Source organism: Nelumbo nucifera, chromosome 2 (genome assembly GCF_055504915.1).
Source record: "Nelumbo nucifera cultivar China Antique chromosome 2, China Antique-T2T, whole genome shotgun sequence".
Taxonomy (NCBI): domain Eukaryota; kingdom Viridiplantae; phylum Streptophyta; class Magnoliopsida; order Proteales; family Nelumbonaceae; genus Nelumbo; species Nelumbo nucifera.
Window position 1 is genome coordinate 36,193,325 of NC_142650.1, and position 17,558 is coordinate 36,210,882.

Below are 17,558 nucleotides of genomic sequence, written 5' to 3' on the forward strand. Positions count from 1 at the left end.
ACGCATATCGAAGCTTGCTCTCCTGGTCTTTTTTTTCTTTGAAACTGGTTCAGAGGGGTCAGTTTAAGGCTGGTCTACCCCCTGAACCAGGTCAGACCCCAATACAACCCCTATAGGGGTGTATCGTTAAGCCACCAATACGATACAATACACCTGATAAACCGTATGTCCTTCTCTTTGCTTCCCATGTTCCTATTAAATTTTGGGGAGATGTTGTCCTTACAGCTACATATTTGATAAACCATATGTCCTCCCAAGTTTTGGGTTTCAAGACCCCCTTTAGCCTCCTTTATCCTGATAAGGATCTCTTCTCTTTCCTCTTCGGGTTTTTGGATGTACTTGCTATGTGCATGTTTATAGCCACCAAAGGCACAAATTTGAGCCTAAAGCTCACAAGTGTATTTTTCTTGGATATGCCCCCACACAGAAGGGATATTGTTATTATGATCCAGTGCGTGGCACCCACTTTGTGCCTAGGGATGTCACGTTTGCAGAGTCTATTCCTTTCTTTGGAATTTCTCCTTAGGGGGAGAATCCAAAGGAGTTGTTTGTAGTGTCTTAGAGACCTTTGCTCCTGTAGCTGAAATGGCATTTGTTCGGGCTTTGTTATCATTGGTTGCTAGTTTTAACTGGGCAATCCATCAATTTGATGTTAAAAATGCCTTCTTGAATGGAGATTTGCATAAAGAGTTGTACATGTCTTTACCTCCAGTGTGTATAGGAAGGAAATGAAGGGGAAGGTGTGTAAATTGAAGAAGTCCTTGTATGGCCTCAAACAACCTCCTAGGGCTTGGTTTGAAAGATCCTGAGTTGCTCTTGTTGCTTTTGGATACACACAGACTCAGTCTTATCATACCCTATGTTGATGACACTATGGTTACTGGTGGTGATACACAAGAAGTGCTTAGCCTTAAGAAGTTTCTTAACTCTGAATTTGAGATCAAAGACTTAGGGGAACTCAGATTTTTAGGAATTGAAGTTGCTCGGTCTAAAGAAGGTATTTTCATTTCTCAACGCAAGTATGTCCTTGACCTCCTTGTTGAGACTAGAAAACTTGGTGCTAAACTGTCCTCCACACATATAGATTTGAATCACAAACTCTCGGCTACTAATGGTGAGCTTTGCCTAATAGGGGAGTGTTCTGGAAAATGCTTGCGAAGTTGTTGTATCTTTGTATGACTCGGCCGGATATTTCCTATGTAGTTAGTGTCATTAATTAGTTCATGCATTCTCCTAGAGACACACATATTGCAACTACTAAGAGAATTTTGTGTTATTTGAAAGGCATTCTAGGGAAGGGCGTTCTTTTTGCTAAGCATGGGCACGTGAAACTAGAAGCATACACTGCTGCAGATTGGATTGGATGTATTGATGATAGGAGGTCTACCTCGAGATATTGTACTATGGTGGTAGGGAACATTGTTTCATGGAGTAAGAAACAATCTGTAATGACCAGATCCTTAGCTGAGGCAAAGTACATGACAATGGCCTATGGAGTTTCAGAACTATTGCTGCTTAGATCCCTTTTGGGAGAATTTGGTATTGACTATGAGAAGCCAATGATGCTATATTGTGTCAACCAAGCAGCTATTAACATTGCACATATTCCTGCCCAGCATGATAGAACAAAGCACATAGAGGTTGATAGACATTTTATACGGGAAAGAGTTGATTCAGGGGAAGTTTGCTTGCCATTTATTGCCTCTGAAGAACAGTTGGTTGATGTCTTGACAAAGGGTGCTCCAAAAGGGAAACTAATACATTACACAAGCAAGTTGGGTATAATTGACATCTATGCTCAGCTTGACGGGGAGTGTAGAGAAACTAGGCTAGATAGGCCCTGGTGCTTTATCTTATTTCTTTTTCTTTTATATGTTATGTTAGTGTTAATGGGCCTTGTCCATCTGGGCATGTTAACCATCTTTTTTGTTTCTTTTAAGTTATGTTTAGGAGCTGGCCGCCCCATTAAGGGCAATATTGTAATTGATTCATAATTATTAGTTTAATGAAACGGATTAGGAGAATGGAGAGAGATCAGATCAAACTCTCTTCTCCTTCTCCCTTCTTCATTCTTCCTTCTTCCTCTTCTACTATTTCTCTTCTCTTCTTCATTTCTGTTTATTTTTCAGATTTCTATTCTGATTTTACAGACTGAACGACATTTGTCTATTATTCTTTCCTTATTTCTTTATTTTGTTCTTGCTTTAAGTTTCTACAGTTACTTTACCCTCTTATATACATTTGTTAACTGCATTACTTTGTTTATGAAATTAACTACTGCAGTTATTTAGTTTACTTGTTGAATCATCTTATATAACTGCATCTTCTAGACTTGGACACACCCCACCTTCATTCTGCAGGATTTAGTTTCAATCTCTTCAAGAAGACTTTGATTTTTGGGGGAAGTTTTCAGTTATACCCAATTCACCTCCCCTCTTGAGTAAAGCCATCAAGTCCAAAAGATGTTTAACAATAGCTACCTGAATTAATGCAATTAGGAGAAAAATAAATACATTGAAAATTTTACATTGCTTGAATGAGCTCTTGTGAAAGTTGATGATGTAATTGTTGAGTTGGAGGGAACATTTGAAGATTTGAACATGGGAGTTCATTGAATGTTTAAAATTCCATGTGAAGTTGAGCTGAGCAGCACTGGGGTTGAAGCACAGGATTTGAAAGTTGGTGCAAGAGATTGAAGATTAAAGCAAAGAGTTTCCTGCTCAAGGAAACCAGAATCAGTGGGAGACCTGCAGTAAAGATTAGATAGTTTAAGGCAGCATTAATGCTATTAGTGGGAGATGCAATATGTTGATTCAAAGATTTTTATGAGGGTATGATTTTGTCCAAAAAGGTTGGTGAATGAAAGGCAGTGAAAGAAATTGACGAAAGAAAATATATTGCCGAAAGAAAGAGCAATGCCATTGTCCTTTTGGAACATTTTTGGGTTGGGAAGAGGTAATTAGTTTGTTTTCCTAAGGGTAGGCTGAGATCAATGTTGGGCAAAAAAACTGAATTAAGAAAAATGCCATGACAAAAAACAGAATGTTTAAGGATTTCTCAGCTGAGGACATTCACAGAAACTGGAGAGAGATTGCAGCTACATCTTCCTTTAGGCCTAAAGTGCAAGGAATTATGGTTCCCACCAACACAATACAGAATGAAGCTATAACTTTGAAGGGAAAACTAGAGGCAACCCAGGACTGTCAAGAATTGGGGGAGTATTTAGAGATGGAGATCGTAAAATTGTCGCTATGTTTTCAGGGCCTATAGGAGTAGGAGACTCTTTGAGGATGGAGGTAATGGCTATTGCTTCAAGGTGTAAGATTTGCCAAACAGATGGGGAGTAAACCAAATAGAGATAGGAGACTCTAAAATGCTCATTGATTGGTCGAAATTGGATAGCTTGGGAGCTTAGATTTATAGACATGCTATCAGGGAGATTACCAACATAATAAAGGAGATTGGGGCTTCTGTCAAGTGGACTGGAAGATCAGCTAATGGACTAGCCCTGTTCAGGGGCTGACAGTTGTACTTAATATAACTTAATTGATTAATGAAGTTACCATTCCCAATCAAAAAAAAAAAAGTGCCACAATGTTGATTCAAGGGAAAAAGGAAAAGATACTAATGGCAAGTCATCTTGGAGTTATGCAAATGGCATTCAATAAAGGAAAAGAACATTGGGAAATTTCACTAGTAATTTCGGCAAAGGAGAAGATAGAAGACCGGTTTACTGTTGGTGAGAGCAAGGTTCAAAATTTTGATACAACGCACCCTGCATAGGGCATATTGTATTGTATCTAGACCTGTTACGGACCGGGCTTTGCCTTTTTATCAACAGGAAATGTCCAGGCCCAAGCTCGATCCCAGCCCAACCTTCGGGCCGAGATCTTGAGCCCTAGTCCGGCCCTTATATAAGGCCTGAAGCCCAATCTGCACATAAAATGTCCAATTTTTTGTGTAATTTAATAAACTAATATTATTGTTGGTTCGGCTGATTTAATGTATATGTTAGTCATTGCTGGGTCTTAAGTCATTAGTTATTGGGCCTAAACTTGTTTAATGTTTTATTTGTCTAGGTGTCCCATCACTAATCAGGGGCATTCTAGTCCATTCATGTAACACTATGTGATAAACATATATATAAGATAGTAGGGTCGGCTGAAAGGTTTTGAGCCACCATTCTCAAACTTTCTCCTCTTCTTCTTCTCTTCTTCTTCGATCATAACACTAGGTTACAAGTGTTATGATCCCGTCACCAAGAAGAAATATGTCACAAAAGATGTGGTACTTTTTGAGTCTCAATCCTATTTTCATTCTTCCCAGAATCCTCTTCAGGGGGAGACTAGTGGGATGGAAGAGGATTCTTCTTCCCCCTCCTTTTTTGTGCCTCTTTCTGCCTCGGACCTTCCATCTTCTCCACCTAATCCTCCTAGTTGTAGCATCCCGGGTGAACCTAACGAGGCTCCCATTGTGCCTGTTACCACTCTTGATGCTGCAGATGTTCCCGAGGACTCCAGTAAGCAACAAAAAGATATAAGAATCACCTACAACAGAAGGAAAAAGGGCCCTCTAACTCATGGCAGCAACCAATCGGACTCGGATCAACCTGCCTCAGCAACTCCAGGCAATCTTATCACACATACTTCTGATTTGGATCTTCCTATTGCTCTTCGTAAGTCTACCCGTTCTTGTACTATTCGACACCCCATTGCTGATTTTGTTTCTTACTCACGTTTATCTCCTCGTTATTATTCCTCTGTGTCTGCTCTCTCCTCCGTGCATGTCCCTACTAGGTACTCAGAGGCAATGTCTAACCCAAGATGGAAAGAGGCTATGAATGAAGAAATGAAAGCCTTAATGAAAGCAAGGACTTGGGAATTAGTGGATCTACCAGAAGAGAAGAGCACTGTCGGATGCAAGTGGGTCTTCACTGTAAAGCATAGGGAGGACGGGTCCATTGAAAGGTGCAAGGCCAGACTTGTGGCAAAAGGGTTTATTCAAAAGGAAGGGATTGACTACAAAGAAACCTTTGCTCTAGTAGCGAAGCTCAACACAATCCGGGTTTTATTGTCGTTAGCTGCAAACTTTTCATGGGAGCTACATCAGCTGGATGTGAAGAATGCTTTCCTAAATGGTGATCTACATGAAGAGGTATTCATGGATCCTCCACCAGGCTATGTTTTTGATAGGAAAGTGTGTAAACTGAGGAAAGCATTATATGGTCTTAAGCAGTCTCCTCGGGCTTGGTTTGAGAAGCTTTGTGGGGCCATTAAGAAAGTGGAGTACACTCAAAGTGGAGCAGATCATACCTTGTTCATAAGGAAACAAAATAGCAAACTTACAGCACTCATTGTCTATGTGGACGATATGGTGATTACTGGGGATGATCTGGAAGAGATAAAAAGATTAAAGGAGTTCTTGGCTTCTGAGTTTGAGATCAAAGACTTGGGTCATCTGAGATACTTCCTTGGGATTGAAGTTGCTAGGTCAAAAGAGGGCATCTATATATGTCAGCAGAAGTATGTTCTTGACCTCCTAGAAGAGACAGGCATAATGGGGTGTAGGCCAACAGATACTCCAATAGAACAAAACCATGGTCTACAGGAATCAGTAGGAGAGAACTACCTTCATAAAGAGACATACCAAAAGCTGGTAGGGAAGTTGATATATTTGTCTCTCACTCGACCAGATATTGCTTATGCTGTACATGTTGTCAGCCAGTTCATGCACTCTCCAAAGATCCCTCATATGAGAGCAGTGGAAAGGATTCTTAGGTACTTGAAGACTTGCCCAAGAAAAGGAATTCTGTTCAGAAAACACAATAAAATTGAAATTGAAGCGCATACTGATGCAGATTGGGCCGGTTCTGTTGGGGATAGGAAGTCAACTTCTTGGTATTGCACGTTTGTTGGAGGGAATCTGGTTACATGGCGGAGTAAAAAGCAGAATGTGGTTGCTAGATCAAGTGCAGAGGCTGAATATCGAGCTATGACTCATGGTGTTGCTGAACTTCTGTGGCTTAGGACCCTTGTTAGTGAACTCGGGATAAAGATCGAGTGTCCTCTCAGGTTGTACTGTGACAACAAGGCTGCCATCAACATTGCAAATAACCCAATGCAACATGATAGGACGAAACATTGAGATTGACTAACACTTCGTTAGAGAAAGAATAGTCTCAGGGGAACTCTGCATTCCTTATACACCTTCCGAGATGCAGATTGCAGATGTGCTAACAAAAGGGCTAGCTTCAACGAAATTCTTGGACTTACTTGGCAAGCTAAACATGACTGACATCCATGCTTAGCTTGAGAGGGAGTGTTGGTTCGGCTGATTTAAAGTATATGTTAGTCATTGTTGGATCTTAAGTCATTAGTTATTGGCCTTAGTTATTGGGCCTAAACTTGTTTAATGTTTTATTTGTCTAGGTGTCCCATCACTAATCAGGGGCATTCTAGTCCATTCATGTAACACTATGTGATAAACATATATATAAGATAGTAGGGTCGGCTGAAAGGTTTTGAGCCACCATTCTCAAACTTTCTCCTCTTCTTCTTCGGCAACTGTGTTCCAGCAAACAATTATATTAATTTGGTAATAATTTAATAAATTAATTCATATTTCCTAAATAGTAAATTAATATTTGATAATAACTTTATAAATAAATACATATTATATATAAATAATGTATATTTCTATTATATGTAATACTATCGGGTCGGGCTCGGGCTCGGGCCCGGGCCAGGCTTGGACCTAGGCCGGGCTTATTTGACAAAGCCCAAGCCCGGCCGAAAAATAGTTGGGCCTAATATTTAAAGCCCGAGCCCAAGCCCGCAAGCCTGAAATTTGTCCAAAACCGAAAAATATTGGGTCGGGTCGAGCTGGCCCGTCAGGCTACCCGGCCCATGAATAGGTCTAATTGTATCAAGAGCTCTTCAATAAAGCAATTTCAAAAAAAAAAAAAACTTACAAAAATGTTACCAAGTAGCAAAAAACTCAATGCACTTGTCCATGCATATCGGGTGTATCAATACTTTGAACCTTGGGTGAGAGGTTGTTAACAAATTGTTGAGATTGAGAGAAGCCTTAATGATGACTCCTTTTGATGAAAACAAAGTGCTTCTCAATTTTTTGGATGAGAAAGTGGAGTTTGTAGCTTCATTATTTCAAATTAAAGTCTACAAAATTCTAATCTCGAGATGTTGCTTAAGATCGAACTTGAAAATTTTGAAGGTAAAGATGGAATTACAATTAGGATTGGTTTGCCTTTTCATTTATAACAACAAAAAACCTTTCAATCAAACGCAACATTTTGTGGGGGATGCTTGAAGGGCTACTTTGTAAAGGGATCTACACTCAACGGCATTGAGGTTGGTAGATGTGATGTCTGGTCCATTCCCAATAAGTTTTTTTTTTTTTGGTGACGGATTGACTCACATAGTTTGGCTTGCAACGCCCATTGAAGTTGCTATGTGGAAAGGAGGTACAAGGTGGGAAATTACTCAAATGACTCACACAAACAGGTTGAAGAGGTTGAGTTACAAGACAGCTAAATTGGTTATTTTCAAATGTCCCGGTGATTTGAAAGGTGAGGAACATACTCTAAAATGTGCCTCATTTGGGTCCCAAGCACAACACTTTCAAAAGGCGCATAATTTGTGCATTTTTTCTATTCTTTTATGTCTAGCAATTGGGTCAACAAACCCCCAACCAAGCCCCTCGAAGCTCCAAAAACCCCATATTTGCTAATGTTGCTCATTCATTCATCCTAATAAAAGATATTTTTAAAAGGCACTTAAAGTTATAAAACCTTTATAGGGATTAAGAATTTAAGACCCTGATGTGGACTTGTTTAGGCTTGCCCGAGGGGCTTGGTACAAAGGCAGCTTGTAGAACCAAGAATGCATAATATTTAACATCACATTAGCTATTTGAAGTAATGAAATCGAGAAAAAGAATAAAGACATTAAGAGCTTTATGTGCTTGAATATGTTTTATATTTTCTACTTCATTTTATTTTTTAGATTTTCATTTTAAACATATTTTACATGTTATTTTTACGTATTTTAACTTGAGATAATAGGTTTTTTCAAAACATTTGTTTTAAAACTTAAGTTTATATTCTTAATTAATATTGTGTTTAATATTTTTAATATTTTGCATTTTTAATGTTTTGGCTTTTTCTGGATTGTTTAGCACTTTTTGCATTTTAACACCTTGCTTCAAAAAGGCATGCACCTCACCTTGTGCCTCAAGCCTCATGTGCAAAATGCCCCTTGCATTATTTTGTGCCTTGTGCTATTAAAACATTGGGCTAGGAAATTACTAGAATGAGGATTTGTGATGTTTAAACAGAAAGAAGTGCGCAAAAGTTCAAACTTTAGCTTTTCTTTGGAAGATGAAACACAAGAGTTGGCAAACCCATCGGGTATTCATCATTGGAGGAGATGAGGTGACAAAGGTTCCTAAGGTGTTAAGCAAGCAAAGGGAATTGAACACAGGTTTAATTAGGTGAATTGAACAAAATATGGTGACAAAAGGGCCAAGGGAGAGTGGACCAAGTAGTCAAGGGCATGAACAAAATACTTCAGACAAGTTCGTTTAAACCAAGATGAGTGGGTTGGACTACAATACATTAAGAAAATGAGGAAAAAACATCTATTCTTTGGACAATATGGGAAGAACATATGGAAGAATCTTCTAAAGCTGCTCCAAATATTAGGATATCCATGTTCCATGCCCTCGTTATTTTACATTGTCAAGTAGCAGTAAAAGTAGCAAAACAACTAGCTATGAAAAGCTTAATAATTAAAATAAATAAAGAAGAAGAAAGCCAGTCCAAGAATTTCTTACTTGTATAGCAAGAAAAATAAGGAAGAAGAGAGAAAGAGCTGTTCAAGAGAAAGAAGTTGGAAGAAAAGAGGAAGAGAAGAGTAGAGAAAAATGTCCCTCTCTCACTCCCTTACTCTATATATGTGCTGAATTAATTTAAAAGAAAAATTACATGGGTGCCCTGGTTAGGCAGCTGACCCAATAAACATAAGAACTAATGTGTTAAGGGCCCATAAAGACAGCCCATTACAACAGAAATAAAATTAAGCAGTTGAAATAAAGCAAGGCCCATTCGGCCACCAAACTAAGGCCTATTTGGCCCAATCTCTCTACACTCCCCCTCAAGCTGAGCATAAATAAATGTCAATCATGCCCAGCTTGCTTATATAGTGTTGGAGCTTTGACTTGGGTACCCTTGGTCAAGATGTCTGCCAGTTGTTCCTTTTGATGAGATAAAAGGGAGGCACACTTCTCCTGAGGCCACTCTCTCTCGTATGAAGTGCCTGACTACCTCAATGTGTTTGATTCTGTCATGCTGAACCAGGTTATGAGCAATGTAAATGGCAGTCTGATTATCACACTACAACATTAGTGACCTATCATAATCAATCCCATCTCTTCTAAGAGAGATCTGAGCCACAACAACTCCGACACCCCATGAGCAATAGCCCTATACTCTGTCTTAGCTGAAGATCGGGCAACAACTTACTCCTCCAGGAGACAATGTTTCCAGCCACCATGGCACAATAATCTAATGTGGATATTTTGTCATCTAAACTGCCTACCCAATCAGCATTTGTATATGCTTTTAACTTCATACGTCCATGCTTAGCAAAGAGTACACCTTTCTCAAGAGTACCCTTAAGATAACACACCCCTTTCTCATGCAGCCATATGTGTGTCTGTAGGAGCATGCATAAACTGGCTAATCAACCGCACAGCATAGGAAATGCATGGCTGAGTAATAGTGAAAAGTCCTCAACTTTTCATGAAGTCCAACACATACTTTCTCTGGGAGATGAAAAGTTCCTCTTTGGACCTAGCAACCCCAATGCGCAAGAAGTACCTCAACTCCCCCAAATCTTCAATCTCAAATTCAAAGTTAAGGAAGTATTTGAGATCATGGATTTCCTCTGTATCACTACCTATGAGTCTGTGACAACGTTGTCATCCACATACGCAACGAGGAAGGTAACATAAGAAGAAGCTCTCCTCTTCACAAATAGAGTGTGATCTAACCGCGTCTGTGTATAACCAAACCGAATAAGTGCAGTCCTAAATCTACCAAACCAAGCATAAGGAGATTGCTTAAGTCCATAAAGAGATTTCTTCAATTTACACACCTATCATTCCAAGGGGAAGGGACATATACACCTCTTCTATCAAGTCATCATTCAAGAAGGCATTTTTTACATCAAACCGGTAAAGAGGCCAATCATAATTTACTACCAAAGGCAAGAGAACTCTCATAGATGTCATCTTTGCCACTAGAGAAAAGGTCTCCATATAATCAATCCCATAGACCTGAGTATACCCCTTGGCAACAAGGCGGGCTTTATACCTCTTAATCTGTCCATTGGCATGGTATTTTATGGTATAAACCCATTTACAACCAACAGGCTCATTCCTAGCAAGTAAGTCTACAATATCCCAACCAAGTATTGTTCTTATGAAGTGCTTCTATCTCAGTTCTCATAGCATCCCTCCATTCTAACTTGGATAAGGCTTCTGATACATTCTTAGGGACAAACTGGGCTGAAATGGAGGCTAAGAAGGAATAGTAGGAAGGGGACAATAATTGTAAGAAAGGTGTTTGGAAATGCAATGAACAGTACATTTCCTTTTACCTTTTCTTACAGCAATGGGTAGGTCAAGGTCTAGGAATGAGGGTACTAGTTATGGTTCTATAGGACTTGTCCTCTCTTCAATGATTGGAAGTTCTAGAGGCTCACCTAGAGATGGGGGAACAAGATGTTCATGCCTTAGTCTTTGTCGTTGGTACCACCTTTGAAGAATAGGTGTAGTGAACATAGGAGGACTAGGAGGAAGAAGAGGTGCAGGAATGGAGGAGCCAAAAGATTCAACTACAGGAGTCAAAGGAGCTGAAGGAGGACCAATACAAGAGTCAACAGAAGCTGGTAAAGGTGGGGGAGAAGCAAACAACTCACTAGAGGGCTCCCCCTTAGAAGAATGGCTATAAAAGGGGGTTGACTCTACAAAAGTGACATCCATAGAAACAAACCGGGTGCCACTACTGAGATCGAAGCAACAATAACCCTTATGTTGTAGAGGCATACCCTAGAAAAATACACTTCCTGGACTTGGGTTCAAACTATGTCTTTGGGAACTAGGAACATGAACATGGCAAGTGCACCCAAAGACTCGCAAAGGAATGGAGAAAACTTCTTGGTTTGGAAAGAGAACACTAAAGGGAGACTTGAACCCCAAAACCCAGGAAGGCATACGGTTAATAAGATATATAGTTGTCATCACTACATCACCCCAAAACCTTATAGGGACATGGGAAGCAAAAAGGATGCTTCTAGAAATTTCCAGTGTCAATTCTTTCTCTTTGCTACCCCATTTTGTTTTAGAGTGCGGGCACAAGAGCTTTGGTGAACAACTCCAAACTTCTTAAAATAAAAGGCAAGATCCTTCTCAAAACATTCCTTAACATTATCTGATCGGAATATTTTGATCTAGGTGTCAAACTGAGCAAGCACAAATTCATGAAACTCTTGAACAAGTTTGGGTACTTCATGTGAATGCATAAGATACAACCAAGTGTAACGAGAAAAGTCATCAATTAACAAAATAAAATATTTACTCTCCCATACAAGGTAAATGGTAAGGCCCCCACACATCAGAATGAGCAATGTTAAAAGGAAAAATGGATCTTTTATTACTTGTTGTGTAAGAGCTTCTACAATGTTTTGAAAACTCATAGGACTCATAATGTAGATTCAATAGACTGACTCCTTCAATGCAGGAACAAAAACTTTAAATAAGAAAAAAAACAGATAACCCAAACGATGATGACATAACATGACATGACTAATTGACTCTAAAACTGTAGATCCAAAAGCTGATTTCTGAGGTAGTACTCGGCTCTATTCAGGCATGTCTAACAAATATATCTCATTTACCTCATAGCCACTCCCAATCACCTTCTAAGATTTCATGTCCTGAAAAACACAATTAGAATGAAAGAATGTTACACTATAGTTCAAAGGTTTAGTCAAATTACTAACTGAAAGTAGGTATTAAGTTTAGGTACATGAAGCACAAAAGTCAAAGTAAGGGAGCCCGAGGTTCCGATGTCCCCCTTTCTTGAGATGGGGGCAAGAGAACCACCAACGAGGGATATTTTGTCATGACCAAATAAGAGTTGGTAAGTAGCGAATAAAGTGGAAGGACCAGTCATATGGTCAAAAGCACCATAATCTATTATCTAGGGAATCCTATGATTACCTGAGATAGAGGCATGATTTGCAATAGCACAAATACCTAAGTGAGCATAGGCAGAGGTGGAGTTGTTACTGGGTGGAGCGAAAGCTGAAGTAGACAATAGATGACTAATGATGCGGCCATATTTCTCACAAGGTTCAAAATATCATTACGTATCGTATCGGGGCCTTCCTGATACGCCCCTACAAAGGGGTGTATCAGATCAGGTCATGGTTCAGAGGGTAGTTGGGACTTAAACTGACCCCTCTGAACCGGTTTTGAAAAATAATAAATAAAACATTAAAAAAAAGCATCGATCGACCTGTGTCAATATTTAGAACCTTGATTTCTCATATTTAGCCCTGACGGCTGCAAGTTGTTCCCCTATAGACTTCTTATCACATTGCCCTTCTCACCATCAGAGGAGGTGGCTATATTAGCCTTGCCTCCTTTCCCATTCCCACTCTTTCTGTCATTGTTATTATTATTCTTGAATCTAGCGGGTAAGAGCTCTGGATGTAATTTCTAACAGGCATCCTTTGTGTGCTTTGGCTTCTTGTAGTATTCACGCACAACCTCCTTTCTCTCAGTACCACCCTTTTGCTTTGTCCCAACATTAGCAAAGTGTTCCACTGGGATCTCCACAATCTAAACATGTCTCATGCTCTCCTCACTACTAACCATAGAATAATCCTAAGAAAGGGTCACCCCATCCTTAGCTAACACATTCTATCTTACTATATCATACTTAGGGTCATAGTTGTCAAGGCAACGCCTAGGCAACAAGGCACCCTTCGAGGCTCACCTCACCTAATCGCCAAGAAATTTTGTGCTATGTATTATAAAATACTTTTTTATTCTTTATTTTTTGACATTATAATTATAAAATAGGCACTATTAAACTAAAATATTCATTGTGTGTTTATATACTAATTTCTTTTTATTATTTTCTTATTTGTTAGGGTTTAATCAATACAAACATTGCTAATTGTTGTATTAAATCCTCAAAGGCTTTAAAACCTGAACCACTACTACTATAACAAAAATAAGGGTTCAGCCCCTATATTTTTTTTATTCTTCTTTTTCTTCTCATTAATATGTTGATTTTCTATATCTTAACATGAACTCTATACTTTTCTTTTGAAAATTATGAATAATTATTAAGGAAATACAGTTATGGTACCTAGGGAACTACCCTAGGATCTATGTTTTCTACATAAAAAAATCCATCGCCTAGGTGACTAGGCGACAAGGCACCCCCATGTTGCCTATCCTCGCCTTGGCACCTTGAAAACTATGCTCAAGATTGAGCCCGATTAGGAACTCAAAAACCTGATTCCTCTCCACCAATTTCCTATGAGTTTCAGCATCTGTTGTGCATCCTCATTGAACTGTCTCCATCAAATCAATTTCCTGCCACATAGCCTTCAATATTGAGAAATACACAACTAATGGGTTCTCCCCTTATCTCAAATTATTCACATCATTCTTCAATTTGCAAGCTCTAGCAACATTTAACTTCTGTGAGTGGGTCTCTTTAACAAATCCCCTACTTCCTTGGCAATCTCTAACCACAAGTAGTGTTGACTAATATGAGGTTGCATAGTGTTCGCCAACCATCCTACAACAATGTAATTATCTTGCACCCACTTCTCATAGGTAGGATCGTCCTCCTTGGGTTTTGTCTTACTCCCAGTGATATACCCCCATTTTCCTCTGCTACAAACATGAATTTTTATTAATTGAGACCATGCCAAATAGTTTGTCCCATCTAGCTTCACAGTAGTCACTACCCCACAAAGATTTTCTATGGACCCCTGACCACATCCAAAGTTTGTAGGGTATTTTGTCTCACCTCCAATATGCTCCATTGATTAAACGAAGGCAAACGAATATCAAAACAAGATACTATTAATCAAAAATTACTAACCTAAGATTTCCTGTAATAGAAAACTAGGGTTTCACAGCACCCGATATAATGAGAGAAAATGGGCGAGAGAGAGAGAAGAAAGAACTTGTGGCCACTCCTTCCAGGGACTCTAGAAACTTCTCTAGCTAGAGTCGACCTCCAAATGGGTCAGTAAACTCCCTTTTTAAGCCCCAAGTGCCAGCTTTAAACTCTCTCTAAACCTCTAAGTCCGATTTCTCCAATCAACTAGGGTTTCTAGGAAAAATCTCCAAAAACCTATCTTGGGCCTCAACCTAAATGATAAATCTTCTCTAGAAATCTCCCCTGACTGGGCAGCATCAATCTTCAATCAATCAGCAGCTTACTTACTTCTCCATACACACTGTCTAGGGGTCTAAGAGAAGAAAAGCAAGAAGCGGGAACCTGCTCTGATACCAAGAAGAAAACCAATCCAAGAATTTCCCACATATAACAAGAAAAATAAGAAGAAAGAAGAGAGAAAGAGCTGTTCAAGAGAAAGAAGTTAGAAAAAAAGAGGAAGAGAAGAGAAGAGAGAAATGCCCCTCTCTCACTCCCTTAGACTCTTTATGTATGTGCTGGATTAATTTAAAAGAAAAATTACATGGGTGCCCCTAGTTAGGCAACTGACCCAATAAACATAAGAACTAATGTGTTAAGGGCCCATAAAGACAGTAAACAGCTGAAGTAAAGCAAGGCCCATTTGGTCCAATCTCTCTACAAAGAGATGCACCCTCAAATATTTGGAACTGAAAATCCTCAACTTGATATTAAAATATAAAATTACACCAATACAAGTGGGATTTTGAATTTTATAATCATGTGAAAAACCTCCCTTCAATATATACCCATTTTAAATTTTACCTAATGATATATCACATTCAAAACCTACATAACTCTTTATTCATAGTAGAACATAAAGGAAATGGAGTTCACTGATAAAAGCAATATCAATTGGCCTGTTCACAAAATTCATAGAGATATACTGACAAGATTAAAATTCCCAAAATACAAAGACTGCCCCCTATAATCATTTAAAATTAAATTGTTTGAAGATGTTTAAAATTGAACAGCACTAATGCACATATGAGCCTCCTGACAACATAATGTATTCTCTCAAAAAGAAATGAACTTACCAAAAGCAATCCGTCCATAAGTCTTCCCATCCTTACAATGAAATACAGCCTGATTACATGCATAGGATGAAAAACTGAATCCATATAAGAAGCCATAAATGCACACACGGTACTACACAAATAGTAAGCAATATGAAATAATTATAGGTTTGGACATCCTGAAAATATAAAGTACAGGAAACAGGATTACCTTGTTGAAGAAATTTATCCAAGAGATAGGAAAAGGTCCTATTCAATAACAACATCAATGTCATAAAATACTGAGAAAATAAAGGCACAGAAACATAAGAAAGATATAAGAAGAAAGATATTAGGTTACAACTGTTAACAATTCTTAAAATGAAGTTGAATATGCAATAAGGTCAACAATATACAGCATGTTGACAGATCAAATTGAATGTGGTTTCTAACAAAACAAGAATAGAGAATCAATCAATAAATAAATAAATAAATAGAATTAAGAACTTTACACTGTATCTAAGAAAAGAAAAGCACCAAAAACAAGCACCTTAGAGGCAAATCCATAATAGGGAAATCATTCAAATGGGTGACTAGAAGTGCAAATTCCGGAGCTGACTCATTGGATAGATGATAGAGAAGGGACAACAGAGGTCTGATGTGCACATGAAATGATTGTTCTTTTAATTGGATGAACAATTGTCAAAATCATACAATAGATCTACACATGCATATGTTAGAAATGTACCTCCACTTGTTCTGCAGTCCCAGACCTCAACTGGCACTTCACTATCTTCAGTAGATATCAAGCTGGAAGCACTTTTCTTTGCTAACTTAGAATCCTCATATCGTGTTCCTGCTATTTCCCAAACCCTTGATATAAGTCTGCATCACAATTGAAAAATACATCATTCCTTAAAGATCATAGAATAACTTGTTCTGCTTATTTTCGTCATAATGCAGCACAAAGCCCAATGGATAGATTTAGTTTAATCATGTTTAATCAAAACATAAATGCCCTTTCAAGAAAGCAGAAATTGCATTACATGGGAAACAGTTCAAGCACAATTAGAATACAACTCAAAGAGAATCTGAAAGAAACAACCTAGGTTTCAGCAAGTATATCAGCCGATGTCGCCTTTCCTCTGGAATATCTCCTATTTTTTTCCTTGAGATTACAAAAACGAATTTTTGTCAGCCCACAGTAAAAATTAGACATATATGTAATAGAATGATCAATATTCCAAAAATAAAAAATTAACATCCATTCTCTCTCTCAACCTCATAATCGAAGAGAAGCCAAGCGATATTAACCAATTTCAGCATGTCAATTTATGCTACGCCTGAACAATTTTAACGAAACATCTATAATCAAGATTATAACTCACCAAAGATAGACAGCAGGATTGTATGAAGCTGGGTCCAACGGAATCAACTCTTTCGGAGGATCGAGAAACGTCACAATGTCCTGCTCATCAAGGTAAGCTCTCCTTCCCCCCGGTAACAATTCATAGGGTTTCTCATCCCCTGGTGACAAACTTTCCCCTTTGCTTCCATTAACAGCCCCGATTTCTCTACGAGTGTCAGAAGAATGCCTCAGTTGTCCCAATTCTTGACCCCTTATAATCTTCCATTTTTGTGTTCTCCCATCTGCAAAACCTGAACAGTCAACAAAAGTAGAGACTCTGGTTCTGGGGAGCTTACAGTTGAATTGTAACGGTAATACTCCTGAGAGAAACTTGATTTGGCGGGAATGAGTAGCGGAAACCGTTGAGAATGAAGAAAGAGGGTTAGAAGTTGTGTTTTTGCAGGTTATCACCTGCATTTTCTACTTGGAGGGAGGAAAGGGTTTTTCAGAGGTTTTAGCAAGAATCCTCGGCAATTAATATAACGGTTTTTTGCCGTTGTCTGGTCTGTGGGGAGTGTCGGCTTCTGGGCAGTGGGCTCAATGGTCACTGCCTCAATGCGACCGGATCTGCTCCTCACCTGGCGCCTCACACGCACATCCTACCATACATCGGGAACATCTCCTGTACTTATTTATGAATATTCACGGGAGATGTCCCAAATACATGGTGGATGTGCCTGTGAGGCGCCCATTTGTGAGGAGCAGATCCCATCACCTCTCGGTAGTGAGTAGTAGTCCGGATCTACTCCTAAAACCAATCTCACAACGCCTTCTAGCCGCACATTGGGAACATCTCCCAATATACGGTGGGATAGGGTTGTGAGGTCGATGTGAGGTGCGCTCCCAATTT

The 17,558-nt window shown here is 39.0% G+C and overlaps 1 protein-coding gene across 3 annotated transcripts in view; it reads right to left on the reverse strand.

Moving 5' to 3' along the window:
- The window catches only part of LOC104612355 (WD repeat protein), a 30,688-nt gene extending 13,511 nt beyond the window's left edge, over window positions 1-17,177 (reverse strand). For 2 of the 3 annotated variants that reach the window (XM_010279744.3, XM_088899393.1), the window contains exons 1-6: window positions 16,689-17,177; window positions 16,406-16,468; window positions 16,049-16,185; window positions 15,533-15,570; window positions 15,343-15,391; window positions 11,979-12,017 (exon numbers count right to left, since the gene is read on the reverse strand). In XM_010279744.3, coding sequence (XP_010278046.1) covers window positions 11,980-12,017; window positions 15,343-15,391; window positions 15,533-15,570; window positions 16,049-16,185; window positions 16,406-16,468; window positions 16,689-17,125 — 762 coding nt within the window. In that variant the 5' untranslated portion in view covers window positions 17,126-17,177 and the 3' untranslated portion in view covers window position 11,979. The remainder of the gene's footprint in view (window positions 1-11,978; window positions 12,018-15,342; window positions 15,392-15,532; window positions 15,571-16,048; window positions 16,186-16,405; window positions 16,469-16,688) is intronic. The other variant, XM_010279743.3, reaches the window with a different exon arrangement.
- Between the last annotated feature and the right edge of the window lie 381 nt (window positions 17,178-17,558).